The 17,981-nt window shown below is 44.7% G+C and overlaps 1 protein-coding gene across 1 annotated transcript in view; it reads left to right on the forward strand.

The window, feature by feature from the left end:
- Positions 1-382: 382 nt before the first annotated feature.
- EEF1AKMT3 (EEF1A lysine methyltransferase 3) overlaps positions 383-17,981 on the forward strand; it is a 44,085-nt gene continuing 26,486 nt past the window's right edge. The window contains exons 1-2 of the mRNA XM_069653357.1: positions 383-591; positions 17,108-17,219. Of these exons, the coding sequence (XP_069509458.1) occupies positions 445-591; positions 17,108-17,219 (259 nt within the window). The 5' untranslated portion in view covers positions 383-444. The remainder of the gene's footprint in view (positions 592-17,107; positions 17,220-17,981) is intronic.

The raw sequence follows: 17,981 nt of genomic DNA on the forward strand, positions 1-17,981 counted from the left end.
CATCGGTGGGCTGCCCCGTAGACCAGAGGCAGCCCACAACACCCATGTGCTTAAGGCTGTCATTAATACTACAGCAACCTAATGCACTCCGAGAACTCGCAGCACCGCGCTGCTCGGGAAACAGACTGAAAAGCTATGTGCTTTATTGTGATACATGTGCCATTTTGCAACTTGGTTTTGCTGTTCATAATGATACACATTTAATGAAACGGGATAGGTGTTGACATTATCTACTCTGAAAGCACGTGTCTGACTTGTTATGACAACAGCTTGTGTTGTAAAAAAAAAAACGGCCCAGATGTACCTGAGCAGTACCCCTGCACCCCTCCTCCCTTCTAATGGGGCGGGCTCTAAGGGAAAGAGAGGCGGAAATGGTGCGCGGCCTCTTTAAATCCGTTTCCGTGCCCCACGTCAGCAATGCTCCCTGGTCCCCACTAGCCGGGCATGGACGAGGTGTTCCCCCTGGAGGAGACTGCCCTCTTCTCGGAATCTTTCTGCGAGGAGACGCTATTCCAGTACTGTGGCCGGCAGCTGCGCATCACCCAAAACTACGGGGCTCGCCTGGGGGTGGCGGCTCCGGTATGGGAGGCGGTGAGTGCAGCGAGTACAACGAGCTTGTGGTGCAGGGCGGTGCACTGCATGGCGTCCAGTACAGTGACAGTCCATTGCACAGTGCCGTTTGTCTGCAGTGCATGGGAGATGCAGTTTGGATTCGGGGTGCGTGCAGGGGCAAGCTGTGAAGCGCAGAGAGACAGCAGTTAGAGTGCAATGCGAGGGGGCAGGGAGGGAGAGAGAGAGAGCAAACTTGGAGGAGGCGCACGACTTTCTCCTCAGAAAAAGTGCAGCAAAAGGAGATGCGTGTCCGTACACAGCGTAGAGGAGTGCGGTGACGGTTAGTCCTATCTGCAGTTTGGGTACCAGGCACAGGGCCTTTTATATTTGTTTAGTGTCTGTGCAGTGAGTGATACAGTGTTACTGAGACACAGTACGGGGAAGTGGCCCATGTGTAGATGCAGTGGTTGCCCTCTTTTGGCACTTGGTAACACAATATGCTGGCTGAGCGAATCTCGGAGGATCCTAGATATGCCTACATGAAAAGGAACTAAACGGCACAAAGCAATGGTCAAAGTGTCAAACACTGTCTTAATGTATAGTTTCAAACTTTGGTCAGAGCTTTGTGCCCTATAGTTCATTTTCCTTCAGGTATAGGTTCCTCTTCTTTTTTTGTTGGGGTTTGCCATTTATCCTATCCTTCATAATTAATTACATGGGACGACCTCATGTTTGTGGATGATCGAAGCAGAGTAGTTTGCTTTGAACATATCTCCCGTGGTAAGCATTGAGCTGTGTGTAGCATGCTTCCTGGCCATAGACCGGCATCATGGTGAAACATGGTTCAGTCAACCTGCGTGCATGCCATTCCGCGGCAACTACTACTGTAAATGCATCTGATGGTCTCCACGGGCAAGAAGAGCACAGCGGCTGGTAGTGTGCCTCTTGTGATTTATTTAGCACTGCATCGCCCGAACCGAGGCACCTCGACCTTCTTTTCTCTTTACCTGCAGTTGAATGTGTATTATGAGCCCTTCACTGCATACCAAGCTAGTCTATGCCATCTGCCCTCCCTCCACCTGCCTTTTGGTGCACATGAAGCACGAAGAGACCCAAATCACCTGGATGCTCTGTCATCCCTATTGAGATGGACACATGGGTCATCTGTGGCACAGAAGGAGCACTTGAGTTGGTCCCTTTTGCATGTAGATGGTATGAATATCAGTTATAAGACCTATCCAAATACAATAACTGTTTTAGTCCCGGTCTAAGTCCCGCTTTGCCGCTCGAGGATACTGACTCTGCTGCTACTGCTTTGCTACTGCTGCCGTGAACAGAACTGCCTGCCAGCCGATACTACAGTTCCCAGAAGGCATTGGCGCTGGCTTGTATACTTCCTATTGGGCGGAGCTATTTAAAGAAACTCGCGCGCGCACCGCGCGCGCGCACCGGCGAAGTCCCGGTCTAAGTCCCGCTTTGCCGCTCGAGGATACTGACTCTGCTGCTACTGCTTTGCTACTGCTGCCGTGAACAGAACTGCCTGCCAGCCGATACTACAGTTCCCAGAAGGTGACCCTGATTGAGATCTACTTAAATATACTCAGTCAACTTGGACACTACTTGGACAATATACAAGTAATTACTTATGATTTTCTTGTAGGCATTGGCGCTGGCTTGTATACTTCCTATTGGGCGGAGCTATTTAAAGAAACTCGCGCGCGCGCCGCGCGCGCACCGGCAAAGTCCCGGTCTAAGTCCCGCTTTGCCGCTTCGCCGCGGTCACCGCGGCAAAGCGTCGAAAGTTGTTAACACTAACAGTGCTAATAATTCGATCTTGAGACCCTGTTTTTGATATTGACCATAATTCAACTATAAAACGACACATAAACTCATTAAAGTCTGGCATGCCGATAGTTACAGGAGCGCACAGATCCAATGGCGCCAGCTATATCAAATCTCCTTCGTTGGCCCATACAAAAAGAACTCGCCTCAGCTCCACTCCATGTGTAAGTAGCCGAGGTACAAGACAAGATGAATCAGGGCCACTCCATAAAATGGACATTCGCCCCTTTTGTAAAGGCATAAATAATTTTGATCATCCAATACAACAAATTGGGAAGCCTATAGGGCTTTCGTTACAACAGCCAACCAAAGAGCCTATAGACATAAAAGGATCCTCAGATGACCATCTCGTAACTAGCAATTCTGGTGGGAGAAATTTAATGGATAAAGAAAAGCCTGTGATACACATGGGTGAAATTCGAAGTGGCGAGCCTTGTATTCCAACTACAGTCACCGTTCCAACTGTTAAATTTGCAAAAGAAAATGTCTCACTCTCAGACAGTGCTATACTAACAAATGTATTAACTGGTGTTGAGGCTCCGCCGCTAAACGTTTGTAATATTTCTGTAATAACTGTGGGTGATACTTCAACTTCTAAGTCATCTGTGAATTATGTGCCGCATGACATTCCTATCATTGATTTAGAGAACAGCTCCTTGGCTGCTTTTTCTCACATGGCCTCTGAAAACCTATCTAAATCCCCGGCCCTCTTTACAAACGCCAGCCCCGTTGATTCAGTGGCAAATCCTTCCTTCACTGCTCCCACCCCTAGAAAGGTAACTGGAAAAACCGTCTCTGACATGTGTATAAATGACACTCGGTCCGTGGACATAGGTATAGCTTTAACATCGATGAATAATGCTATCTTAGCCTTGGCCAAGCTCTTTGAAGTTTTGGTTTTAAAGGCGGAGACACACTCAAATCAATTTGACCAGATTTTCACAAACCAGTCTATAATCTCTGACAAACTGGATCATCTCAAAAATGTGAAAACAACAACAATTGTCAACCATCCTGTGTCTACACAGACTTCATCATTTAACGATCCAATCGTTCAAAAATATCATCCCCTACCGTTCATACTGGAACCGATAGTGGACTCCATGGAAAGAGAACTTGAACCAAAAACGATCCCCACTTACGCCCTTTTTGAGACTAAAAAGACAAAGAACATTAGCACAAAAAAATCGTCATCACAACTACAGACCAAGAAAACAAAAAACATGAAAATGGGTCCTCGTCAACCATCACAAATTAAAGCCTTTCTTAGCAAATTACCCACCTTCACCACTCCTGCTGCAGTGGCTTCAAAAGCCATTACAAAAAAATATGCATTGCAAAAGCAAAACAAAAAAGCTAAAACACACTCGGCCCTTGCTGATCCAGTCTTAGCGTATAGCCCTTTAAATAAATTGGTTACTGTAGCAAACCAACTCTCACAAAATAACTCCATCGAAACGAATGTGAGCACAGTGACCAATGGCGATCATAACAGACCTAACATAACAACTGAAATGACTATCACACCTCCCATGGCTCAGAACCTAGAGCCTTACGAACAGCGTCGTCAAGAAATATACAAGGCAGTTGATGATTATTTGGCTCTAAAAATAGTTCCAAAAAATATAACCTTGCTGCCAGAAACTCCAGCTGCACAGACACCTGCACCTGCAGTTGTATCGATCTTAAAAAAATCACCTTTACCGGACACAACGGGGTCTTGCCTAACCAATTCTTCTCAACCTATATGGAAGACGTTATCCGCAAAAGAGCTTAGGTCTGAGGAACCTGGGACAAACCCAGTTCACTCTGATAATATAGAATCCCTTGTGCAAGCAACACTAATTAAACTTTTGGGAACCTCCAACACTCCTCAACCAGGCCCAATCCTAAATCTAGACAATGGTGCTAGAAAAAAAACGAATGAATTAACATTAGCAAATAAACAAAAACCAATTGCCACCCGCTTTAAACGACCAGCGATTCATTCCTTAACTCTCAGTTGTCAGCCCCCACCTGTCAGACAGTACAATCTAAATCGGGCGTCCGTTCTATCGATATTTCATGAAATCCCGGACCTCGACGACATAGGATCGGTTGACATCGAACTTGTCGAATTTCCGGACGCTTCGAATCAATCTTTAGTAAATTTATGGATCAATTCCAGGGTGGTAGTAAATACTATTTGGGCGGCGAAATCCCAAATCGCCGACCTTGGTTTTACATTACTTCCATCCTCAGAGGTACTAGACAAACCTATCATACGTGCTTCGCCTGTCTCGAACCAACAAAAAAACCGACCCCAAGAACGACTTGCACAACCCTGCAGTTGCCAATGCCAACCTAAACAAGGATAGCAAACGTCCCCCATACCATCTAATTTTCATTTCGCTAGTTGGAACTCCAGAGGGAATCGACATTTATTAAATAATTCTCTTTTAAGTGATTTGAACCTCGACGTAATTCTGCTCCAAGAAACCTGGCTAACAAGCACTCCCTCTTGGAATAATTATGACATTTGTCTAGCTCCCGCAGTAAAACATCGGGTGGGTCGTCCAACCTCAGGTTTACTAACCGCAGTCAAACAATCTTCTGGTCTAAAAATATCCCCTTGGTATTGTCCAAATGAGTTCATACAGATGTCTAGACTGAATGGTACTAACCATACATGCGCTGTCATTAACATCTACTGGAACTATATGAGAATCTCCGATGATAGTTTTTTTGAATCCTTAGCGCAGGCTTTCGACCTAATCATGATGGATGGGCATGTTAACTTGATCTACTTAGCAGGTGATCTAAATTTACACTGTCTGGGACCTTTCGCCAAGAATGAACAAAAACGACTTGACATGTGGACCATGTTTATTAGATCACATAATCTTTACATGTTAGATGGATCCCTCTCACATGACACTCCACCAAGACCGACATGGCATCGAGATAATAGCCTCAGCATCATCGACTTTACTTATGTCAATGCAAAGATGCTGGATATGGTCTTAGACTTTTGCATTATAGAATCGCAGGCAAGTGATCATAATATCATGCACACAACCTGTTGTTCCAATAAAATGACCACCAATTCTGAATCAATCTATCTTAAAGGGACACATGTGGTAAACCCGGCAAGAAACCGCTTAAAGTGGTCGGAACACTCCCTGAAAGCTTTTAGATCGTGTTACCATGCCCATCTAACAAGCAACAACACAAATGACACTATGGCTGAAAATGTACACTATGATCTGATGCAGCTCTTTCAACCAAGATCCATCACCCATAAGCAAAAACAAATTCCGCATTTGCATATCACCAACCCTGAGGTCAAACTTAAAAAATCTGTAATGCGAGCCGAAAAAAGAAAGGCCAATACACTTCCTCTAGAACTACGTCGGGTTGCTCTATCGCAAATCCAAACAAAATATAGAAATTGGGCTAGAGGCATTAAAGCCAAATTATATCAGGATGATGGGGAAAACATGCTAGTAGCCCTAGCCTCAAAAAATTCAGCCTGTTCATGGCATACTATAAACCAAATAACATCAGGTCATCAAGTGGCAATCCAAACAAATGATGTCTCGGAGAACACGTGGGTTTGTTATTACTCTAACCAATTCACAAGTGACCAAGCATCTTCATCTGTCTCACTTTTAAAGCATGACACTGCTTTTAATCTACGCTTCACTAAAGAAGACTTAGAGCTCTTAATCAAACAAGCCAGCAATTCCAGGGCCCCTGGCCCGGACGGATTGTCTAACATGCAGCTGAAACAATTCCCGGAGATTTGGGCCGACATATTATTCCTTATGTTTAAAACTATCATTAAATCTCAAAAAATCCCTACATCTTGGAAACAGTCGATCCTCGTACCTATCTACAAAAAGGGTGATCGTACTTGTCCTGCAAGTTATAGACCCATCTCACTATTGGATGTTACGGGAAAGATCTTCTGTCGACTCATTTTACGAGAGTTAAACGAGTGGACCAAAAATCACTCGAGACGGGATCCTTTTCAATCTGGCTTTGTCAGTGGCCTGGGAACAATTCCCAACATCATCACCATCAATATGTTGAGAGCACAATATTTAACCAAGAAACAGACTCTATATTTTGCATTCATAGATTTCCGAGCCGCATTTGATTCAATAGATCGAACGCTACTTTTCGACAAATTAAAAAAATTTGGCTGTCCTAGCTCCATTCTGGCGTTAATCATCCAATTACATACGGATACTTCTATGCGAGTCCGTCTCACACGGGAAGGCCTACTATCGACACCCTTTCGAACGTCTGTTGGACTCAAGCAGGGATGTATATTAGCATCTATTCTATTTAATCTGTTTATATTAGACTTAGGCCTATGCTTCCGAGATATCATTAACGATGCCCCGGAATTGGGTGGCCAACGCATCTCGTGGTTACTCTACGCAGATGACTTGGTCTTACTTTCACAGACACCAAAGGGCTTGCAGAATTTGCTGACCGCCCTTTCATACTATGTAGACCTAAACCATCTGACAGTAAACCTGTCCAAATCTCAGATCATGGTATGCAAGCCCCAGGGTAAACGTAGAACTCATAATGGACCGTGGTATTTGCAGCACCAAATCATGGAAATTGTTTCGAATTTCAAGTACTTGGGAGTGAGCTTACAAAATACTGGCACTCAAGTCGCTGCTACACACATGCTAAACACAAAATTGCTAACTCTCATATCTCAAGCGAAAATCCTCGTATTTAAGTACGGAAAATTTACATTAAAACACATTTTGATGTTCTACGAACAAAAGGTGACGCCCGTTTTACTCTATGGTGTGGAATCAAAATTATATTCCAATGACAACTCATGGAATAACCTTGAGGCCTCTTTTTGGAAAAAGGTACTGCGACTCCCAAATTGTGTTCCTTTGCCCCTGCTAAGATTTGAATTGGGTTTGAACTCACTACATAGTAGAGTAAAATGGAGAATGTGTGCCTTCTTTCGAAAAAGTTTGCTTGGAATTACTGATGTTAATATTCTGAGCACAGTAGCTCGCCAACTATCTGGATCGTCTGCTTCCTTTCCAACGAAATGGCGAAACACGGTAATAGACACATTAGCTAAAGCTGACATCTCCTTACAATTCCTTATAGAAAACCCAAGTGGTGCAAAGAAAAAACTGTTTTGCTGGGATTGGATTGTAAATTACGAGTTATGCGCAAAGTACAAAGACTTTGCCCCTAACCTCTTTTGCCCTAAACGTCTAGGACAAACGGCCGGATACTTGTTGAAATGTCCTTCAGCTAACATTCGTAATAAATTTTTAAGAATGAGGCTAAATTTATGGCTAACGAGAGAGATTATGGCTAGGCGTAAAACTATTCATGTGGAGCTCAAATTTTGCCGCTTCTGCAAAAACCGACATATGAAAGAAACGTTGCCACATCTCATTGTATCATGCCCACATTTGCATGTTATTCGAGAAAAACATTTTAAGAATCTTTTGAATCTGTATATGGAGAAGGATGAAAATGAAATTTGGAGTATTTTATTCAATAGCACTGGATTCTCAATCATGAAAGCTATTGTGCACTTTTTAGAAAACGTCCTACACGATGAGATACTGTTAGATGCATAAAGTATAACCTAATCCAAAATCCAGTTTCGAATTGCGGAAATCGCAGATTTTTATAGTGGTAATTGTACTTAATTTTATCATGGTTACTTTAAGCATTTTATCAGCTTGACTTGATAAATTTTATCACTGGTTCGAACGTTTTAGAAAATGTAATAATCATATGCATTGTTAATTCTTTTCACTATTATGTATTCATGTTGTCACGACAATCATATTTTCTAAGAATTTTGAAAAGTTGATGTAATCAGCTATGACAAAATAAAAAAAATAAAAAAATAAAAAATAACTGTTTTAAAGGTGCCGGCTGCCAAAAAGCAGAGATTGTTAACAGGCACAGTTCAACCTCTTGCACTTAAAGACTGGGGCATCCCATTTCACCAATGCAAGAAGATGCAACAGGAGTAAACAACCTCAATGACGCAAAGGTCATCAAGAAAGTACCCAGTCTGACACCAAGATTCGAGACTATTGCCTTGACACGTAAGACATGCGACTGCCCAACAAAGTGGTAAAAAGGCAACGCCTCCCTCTCCTCACCATTGCTGATATTATGACAGAATTCTTCGCAAAGCTCTTCTCAAGTGTGTAATACCACCGGATGATTTCCTTTCACCTCGACTAGAAGTACATCACAAGCTTCTTGACACATTGGCCCACATCACTACAAATTCCCATCCTTCAATGTCTGCACAGAGGCTGAAGTTTTCGTAGGGTGTTGGTTGAAATTCCTGGGGCATGGAATGTCAGCAATGACATTTTGACCCCACCCAGACGTTACCGAAACATGATTATAGCCTCCATCAAATGTTTCAAGGCTGTCTCCTTCAAAATAACAAGAAATCCGCGTACAGCAAAAGAGCACCTTGAGTTGTATGGATAGGCCCTTAGCAAACGTAGGGCTTCAACAGAACAGAGGAAGGTGTTGGATGTACTGTTAATGACACCTTCTATTAGAAACAGTCAGTGGTGCATAGTTGTGTGAGTAATTTGACCAAACCACTTGGGGACCCAAAGTCCACCTCTCCTTGATCGTGGACTGATGTTCAATAGCAGGTGCCCCAGGCCACGTAGGACACCCTTGTTTCTGAAACAATTCTATTCTAATGTTTTTTTTTATATAGCGGCAGCTAACCCACAGGCCTCAGAGCACTCAGACAGAACAAACAATATCAAACAAATAAAGAAGAAGGCATTGGAGATCCAAGTTGGCTGTGGTCAGCAAGAGGACAGAATGAATGGCTGCCATCGACCCTTACAGGGTACAGCACTGGTAGTGGATAGACCCCCCCGCCCCGGCCTTAGATGCCATTGTTTTTTACAGTGGGAATTCAAATGCCCCACATTTAAACACACAAACCAAGCACACCAAGACATCGTTAATTTTTAAGGACATTTATACCGATCACTATCACCACCGCCGTGGTCCCCTGGCATTCTGGTGGATCTGAAATGTAATGGGGTAGGAACAGTTAATAGGGTATAGCGGGAAAAGGTAGAGTGAGAGTTGTGATGTTCTGTTGACCGCTTCAGTTCGGTTAACACCGTTCACTGAGCATGGGTGCGATTTGCGGATCAGTTGACACCCATGTGTTTTTGTGCGGGACTGTGTGTGGTTTGTTTTGTTGTTGCAGTGAAGTGCATGTGGATTGCTGTGCAAGGATGTGGTTGTGTTTGTTTAGCGTTTGAGAGGTGTATGCAGAGAGTGGAGGTTTAACGTTTGGGTTAGTGGGGTTATCTCGTGCTGTCTGCTGGGTAGTTCTGTGGTGGGTCACTCGCCGTGTTCTGCGCATAGTGGTGGCATGTCTCTGTAATTGTGTAGTGGTCTGTGTGCAGGAAGGTGGTGAAGGCCTCTCCCCACCTCTGTGTCAAGATTGGTATGGTTGTGGGTTTGCTCTTAAGTCTTCAAAGGGATGTGGCGGCCATCGCCTCCCTGAGCTCCTTGGGCGGGTTCCCCTCCATCCCAATTCCAGGCGCTTCCTGTCCTACTGGTGTGCTAGTTATTCGTTAATGCTCTGCAGCTAAGGTGCCTGTCCCTTGCGTGCTGCCTAACAAAGGGTTTGGTTTGGGAGCGGGTATGTGCTGGGCTCCCTCCCAGCCCGGCTACTTTTTCAGTGCACTTGTTGTGGCGCATTCTATTTCCAGTGGTGTCTTTGTTTTTCTAGTTGTTTCCTTCTGGTTCTGAGGTGAAGTAATTTTCAGCATTTTAGGTGATCCTTCCTATTTCTTTCGGACGGGTGTTCCAAGGTTTTGCATTCGAGTGAGAGAATAAGGAACCCCCAAGTTTCTTTTTTTTTCTTGTGTATGGTTTTGGTTCTAGGCGGATGTCGTTGCTTGATCTGAGTGCTCTTGGTGGTAGGTAAATGGTTATTTACTTTTGTAGGAATTCTGCTCCTTGGCCTTCAATTGCTCTGTGCATTATGCAAATCGTTTTGAACGTAATTCGTTCTTGATTGCCAGCCAGTGTAACATTTTTAGTGCTGGGGTGATGTGGTCCCTTCGTGATAGTTTGAGATAGAAGTCTGGCTGCTGCATTTTGGATACGTTGCAGTTTCTTCAGCAGGTGTTTTGGCATTGTGAGATAAAGGCTGTTTGCATAGTCTACTCTGGACATGATGAGGGATATGATGGTCAGTTTTATTTTAATCGTGTGTAGGAGGAAGAGTCATTTCTTGATGATTGCGCTTACTTGTGGTTCTAGTGTTAGTGCATTTGTCAATTAGAACTCCAAGGTTTTTGACTATTTTCACTGATGTCGGTGCCTGGTTCTGTGTGCCATGTGATATAAAGGTTATTTTCCTGTTTTTTGGATACAGCCATGATTTCTGTCTTGCCTGGGTTGTTTGTGTTCATCCATTAATAGAGTTCTTTGAGACAGTCTTCGAGTGTTGTGTTCTCTTCTAGTGCATCTTTGATTTTATAGATGATTTGTGTGTTGTCTGCATAGTTATACCACAGAAGGTTTTTTGATGAGCTTGATTAATGGAGTCTGGTAGATAATGAAGAGCAGTGGGTATGGACAATCCTTGTGGTTATCATTTAAATAATTTCCACCATTGTTAAGTAAATTTGTCAAGGCCAGGACTCTGGCCTTGTCAAGCGAGAGAGAAATCATTTCGAACCCTAAAGACTATGGGCCTCATTACACGGAAGGCGGTGCGCTATTAGCGCCATGGCTCATGCCGGTAAAATACCGGCACCGCCTTGGCGGAAAGGGGATTTACCGCCCCATTCGAAGGTTGGTGGGGCGGTAAATCCCCCTTCCGCCATTGCCCTTCCCCATTCCCATTTCTGCCCCATAGGGCTCTATGGGAATGGGGAAGGCGCTAATTACGGCACCGCAATTTTGCGGTGCCGTAATTAGCTCCGAGGTCCCTTAGCGGGTTGGTTTTTAACGCCTGCAAAAAGCAGGCGTTAAAGCACCAACCCGCTAAGGGACCTCGTAGTAAGGCGGTAATGCTTAACGGTCACCGTTACCATTAACGGTGGCCGTTAACCATTACCGCCTTCCGTGTAATGAGGCCCTATGGCAGTTCAAGGGGTCCTAATTCCTGTCCCTTGTGCCCCACTTCTGGCCACACCTCCTATATCAGATACCACGCCACCCACAGAAAGACTGTGACCCAACCACCATTGAGCAGTTCCCCAGACTCCGGGGACAGGATATCGGCAGAGAAGTAACACCATTCATGCACATCGCTCAGGGAGACTGTGCGTGTGGTGTTAACGCAGCAGCGAGCGCCACCAACAGACACTCTAGTCCACAAGGGACTCCACATCCTGTAGGGCAAGAGGAACAAAGCCCTCTAACACAAACTCGAAAATTCTCCCTCACTGGCCTCTGTTGCTTTGGCGCAGTGTGTCAACGCGGAGGAAGTGGGGGAGTTTAGTCCATTATTGGTACTGTTTGCTGCTTACCCCACATCCTTTGAGTGGAACACTGGGGCAAAGGCCCACTTGGGACCAGAGGAGTGGGATAAAGACCCCACATGAAGCTTGAAGTGTGGGTCATTTGGGTGAGGTCAGAGAAGCAGGTGTACTACCATGAGACCAGCAGGAGGGAGGAAGGAGCGGTAGAGTGTGCAGGTGTTTTCAGGTGCAGATGAGGTATTGGCTAGTGAGTGGAAGTCCAGTGAGAGTGTGCATGTTAGTATGGCAGGAGTGGTTAGAAGAGTTAGTGTAAGGACCAATGTTGATGTGCACCACCCAAGGGTACTTATTCTTTACCAATAATTACGTTTCATACATTGGGCAGCCTCAATGCCAGCAAGCACTAGAATGGTGCAGCAGACCACCAAATAATCATCTCATTTAGTAACAAGGGATCTCGCCGTCAGTTGTTAAAAGGCTGCAAACTTAAAAACTGCATATCTTTGCAATGAAGGATCTTTGCCTATTGTGTAGCTATGCTCGCCTCCACATCGCTCGCTTCTGACAGGTTTCCCTTTTGGCAAATGCAAGCATGTTTTAGGCTCCGTTTTTCATAGAAAAAGCAACTTTAGTAGGCAGAAGTCATACTGTTAGCGTGCTCGCCTGCCTCTGTAAGGACTGTCTGTGAAGTGTATGATACTGCGTGAAAGGAGAGTGTTTGAGTAGTAGTAGGAGGGAGGAGGGAGTAATGGTGCAGAGGAGGGAGTAGCAGAGTGGAGGAGGAGCGGGTAGCAGTGTGAAGGGGGAAGTAGTGGTGTGGAAAGGGGAGTAGTGGTGTGGAGGCCAGAGGAGGCGGGAGTAGTAGCATCAGAGAGAGGGTGGTAACATCAAAGTGTGGAGACGAGACCCAGAAGGAGTGAGAGACATCCGAGATCGGAGAGGGAGCAGCATGGAAGGAGGGTTGAAGAGAGGTGGTTAAAGTGGGAAGGAGGAGAGTAGAAGAAGGAACAAGAATGGGGGGGGGTGAGCATGATAGAAGTAGAGAATCCAACAGGGTGTCAGTAATGCACAAAACCCTAATCCCAATAGAGCAATAACATCTGCATAGAGTGAGGACAGTTAGGAAGTCCCAGAGGGAGATCTAGGTTAAGAAGGCAAGCAGCCTTTAGGTTTTCACCACTAGTACAAGGCAGAGTAGACAATAGGGGTCAGTCAACCTTCTATATCTATTAACGTGGGGTGAGGTACGCATAGGTTGGGGAGGAGGTGCTACGCCAGACGAGAGAGTGCATGGCTGCCCATATTCCAACCTAAGGTGTATGCAACAAAATATTGGCCCCAAGAACGTTGTCTACAAATAGCAGTATGAAAGGTATCCAAAGACATCCTTATGCAAGGAAATGCAGGGATCTAAATTAAGATCTGATGAGCAGGAGCTGGAGCTAAAACCATCTCTTGGGTGTCCGGCATCATCCACTAGGAAGGAGCTGCTGCTGGGGAACCAGGAGCGAGTACCATGCGCCGCACCATACATCTAACTTCCACGTAAGATGCACACTTTCACTTTTTTCCCATTATGTATGATTCACTATGTTTAAAGGTGTACTAGACGTGTCCTAAGCCTTCTTTAATGGCTTTCTTAAATGCTCAAAGTCAAGGCCATGTATGCATGTTTGTAAGGCACCAATTGCCTGGGAGCCAAAAATAGCTCCTGGTAGTTGTTGCTTTCAAGCTAACCAGGCTCTCCTAGGCCAGAAGCTCCCCTTAATTTTAAACCCTGAAATGCATTCAGAAGGGACACAATCATTCCACCCACTAGCATCACTGCTGCCTACAAAGGACATCTCATTACTATCCTCAAGAAAGGCACAGTCAGAGAAATGTATTGGTGGGCCGGCATGGATGCAGACATTGAAAATGTGGTGGTGCATAACTGAATCGAATGAATAGCAACGGTTCACAGTGAACAGTTTCCAACCAAAATGAAATCCCCTCTCATACATTGCAGAGGCAATGAAGCGCAGAATCAATCCTGACTATCTGACATCGTTATGGAGAGTTTGGGTTTTGCACGATCACTTTCCCACTGTACCAAGTTCCTTGTTTTGTACACTGGCTCCCAACTATCCCTCAAGTACCCTGCGAGTAAACACAAAAATGATGTGCTTACTTACGAGACAAACACTCTTACATCCTGTTGAAGCTGTGCGGCCTGGGATATCGTTATTTATTTAGTGTTTACTCACATGCTATTTGAGGGCAATTCTTATGGTAAGAGCTGTGTCGTGGATGTTCTTTGTAGAATGTCGCCTTGAGGTAGAGGTCTTTATGGGGCCAGTGTATTGCAAGGTGGTGATCTCATTGACCAGAGGAACCCTAGAGACTCCCTAGAATATAGATGTATCATTGGGCGAGGACTGGCCCTTGGAGCCCCCTGTACAAATTTTGAAATCCAGGGTTCTCTGGAGGGGTCTACGTGGATACATTGGTGTATAATGTAAGAGGAGATTTAATGGAAAGATGCTGCCAACGCTTCCAGGATGAGGAGTAGGAGTAGAGAGGTTGAGGATATGTTGTGGTGCCATTGACTGAAGTAGAAGATGCAGTTCTAGGCTTGCACTTGGTTGGAAGACTGATAGACGTGCAGTAGGGCATGCTGCTCTGTGTGTCTGCTATTGGGTCTTCCCGATTTTTCTAATATTTTAAGACAGGAGAGATGGATGGTTGAGCACAATAGAGATCATATATCAGTGCTTAGTTATGTCTTCTTTAGGGAAGGGATTATTTGGCCAGCCTGTATTGTGAAGGGGAGTGTTGCTGCCGTCAGAGAGTTTGGGGCTAATGATAATGTAATTCTCCAAAAACGCAGTGCATGTTTGCTCAGGCACTTCTTTTGCAGGCGCAGGTACATCTACAAGTTACACTGTGCAAGTGGGTGACTACCCAAAAATCCACTTCCTCAGAGTCTGGGGGCCCACAGATCACTGCCCTGGGCACCAGGGACACCACCAGCGTCGCATTGGGGGCGTAACATGAAGCATTGACGATGTTGAGTGGGGTGGGGGTGGATATTTCCCTGGAGGGATTTAAAAATGCAAAATCATGATGATGGTCAAACCTTGATTGAGGCGAGTGTGATTTAGGAAGGCATCTTGGTCAAGGCTGATGAAGTGTACCAGATAAGGGTCTCTCATTGTGGGAGTGAGCGCATGGTTGTTTGTGAGGTCCATGTTGTGTTGGATGGTGCAGAGCTTGATGGTGAAGTATTAGCACCCCGGAGGTGCTGTGGAGCCAATCAGATGTTTTTGATTGCAGATATTGGGACTCATTACGACCCAGGCAGAGGACCATGGTGCTGTTAGCACCATGGTCCATGCCGGTGTCCGCCATGGCGGAATGGGGAATTACCACCCCATTCCGAGGTTGGTGGGGCGGTAATTCCCCATGCCCCCATGGCCCTTCCCCATTCCCATTTTTGCCCCATAGGGCTCAATGGGGAAGGCGCTAATAACGGTATCGCAAATTGCGGTACCGTTATTAGCACCAAGTCCCTTTGCGGGTCCCTACTTTAACGGCTGGAAAAAACAGCCGTTAAGGTTGGGTCCCGCAAAGGGGCCTCGTAATCAGGCGTTAAACCCTTAACAGCGCCAACACCTTTTACGGCGCCGTTGAACCCTTAAGGCCAGGGTCGTAATGAGGCCCCTTGACTGCCAGTGCCAGCACACATTCCAAGCTGTCTGAGCAGCGTCTGTACTTCCCTTGGCCTCCTTAAACCGCTGCTTTAGCACTCCTGGCTGTCTTCTTTCACTTGGCCCCAGCTGCAGCATCCTTTTTGCTCTGCATCTGGCCCCTCCTAACTATGCATGCCCCCATGGAAATGCAAAGGGGCCAACGTCTTTCTAAGTTTACGTTGAGTGAGCACCAAATGAACTCGAAGCATGCCCACCTTTACATTTTGGGCTGATTATTGCTGTTGGCTATTGTGATTGATAACTGTTTTTCTGATTGCACTATGCAATAGGAAACATGGGGGAGATGGTGCCAAGTTTTACAGCCTTGAACATCTCTTTGCTCCTGTTTCTTACTTATGTGTTGAGATGTTGTCTGATTTGTCCTTGATGTTGGTTTGTCCTTGGTGTTGGTTGACGGGGGGTTTGTGGTACTGTTGTTACAGATTGCAGATTTGTCTCTTCTTTTGTGTTCTTCTGCTTTGCATAGGTTTGGGCTTGATGTTTTGGTGATTGAAAGGTGGTGAGTAGTGCATGGAGTCCTGCTGTCTGGACTAGAATAGTGTTGAGGGTTTCTAAGAGTACACTTATATCTTGTGTTAGTTTGGTCATGAGGCAAGTTTTCTCTCTAGTTGTTTGATCGGAAAGTTTTTCAATGATCTGTGTGGGTATAGATTCTCTTAGGAATGTCCTGCACCATGCACACTCTCTAACAGTTGTGGGTGAGGAGGGAAGAAATGAGAAGGCCTACCTTGTGGGTTGCCATTAGAGTGTATGGGATTGTTGGTCACAAATGAAGCAAGTTCTAGAGAGGATGGTCAATTTATTGGCTTGGCAGTTGCCAGGCAAGATGATGTCTCCAAGGAAGATGGTGGTTGTGATCGTGGATGTGGCTTCACAATCGGCACATTGGTAGCTAAGACCTGTTCCACTTCAGTGATCTGTAGATACGACTGCTGCTGATTGTTGGAGAGCTTGTGCTGAGAGATATGCCATTCTATTTGTGCAAAAGCATTGGTAGGTTATTTTTACCCACAAAAAGGCAATTTTTTAAATTCTGTGTTTTTTGCATTGTTGCAAAAGGGGAATAAAAAAATGTTGGCACAAGGGGCTCCCCAAAAAGCAAAATAATCTGCTGAAGAAACACTATGAAAGCCTTCCTTTTTGTACTGATGGAAAGCACCACGCACTTAATGACATGTTACCATGTATGTATGGGCTGCAAAGCTGCATCAGAGCATGTTTGCATACTGTTCACACTGTTGTGAAGATACACTGGAGAAAATGCGTGTGCATGGCCCTGGTTTGTGTGCAAGATGGGCTATGATTTTAATATCTGAGGTCCCTCGTTACAACACTGAAAGGTTGAATCCGTAGCTGTGTATTGTGTGTGTGTGTGTGTGTGTGTGAGAGAGTGAGAGAATATATGAATGAATCCTGAAGCTGCATTTGACCAGGAAGGTGTATAAATATTATCCGTTGTATTGCTTTTCTTCGCAGGCTCTCGCCCTCTGCTACTACTTTGAAGAGCAGGGGTTGGATTTTCATGGCAAAAAGGTCATTGAACTGGGAGCTGGAACTGGCATTGTGGGAATCTTGGCAATTTTACTAGGTAAGCTGAAATGCACATTCAAGTACTGCATGCAACCCCCCTCTCAGAAGGCCATGCAAACTGTCCCGCACGCGGTTCTACAGCAACAGCAGAAAATCAATTTTAAATGGCAAATGTATGCTCTGTTTCTTGTACTTTTTCTTTTCTTTTTATACAGTGTTTTATTTTAATTCTGTGAAGCACACAATTTATTTAAATGATTATTTCATATATTGGTTTACAAAAACCCTTACACGAATGCATAAAATTGTTATAGTATTCATACACTAATTTACACAATTAATACCAAATACGCAATAAATATAAATGTTTAAACGTGTGGCGTATAAACAAGATAATCTACAATAAAATGGCTAGAATTCACATGTATAAAATACCAATACGCAACACCAAAAAAGTGTTTAGACATCGAACGTATAACTGATAAACGTAAATGATATACAATCTTAATAGAATCACTAAAAATCATTCTATGTATAGAAAATGCCACTAAGGCCTATGCTAACAAACCCGCTCGTGCCCCTTTTGGCCCAACGGTTTATAGCATGCTTTCATAAAATGGACAGAGGCTACATGGTTTTGTGGTGCTCACCACTAAGAAAACTACACATAGTGCCTCCTCATCAATTACCCACAAGTCCAAGTGAAATTGGCCCAAAATACATTACGCACCTCCGATGTGCCTTTACAAAATCTGAATAAATGTTTCCAATGATCCATAGTATCCGGGGTCTTACATATATGACATAACCTTTCCTTTCT

Source organism: Ambystoma mexicanum, chromosome 3q, assembly GCF_040938575.1.
Source record: "Ambystoma mexicanum isolate Mex_15411 chromosome 3q, UKY_AmexF1_1, whole genome shotgun sequence".
Classification (NCBI taxonomy): Eukaryota; Metazoa; Chordata; class Amphibia; order Caudata; family Ambystomatidae; genus Ambystoma; species Ambystoma mexicanum.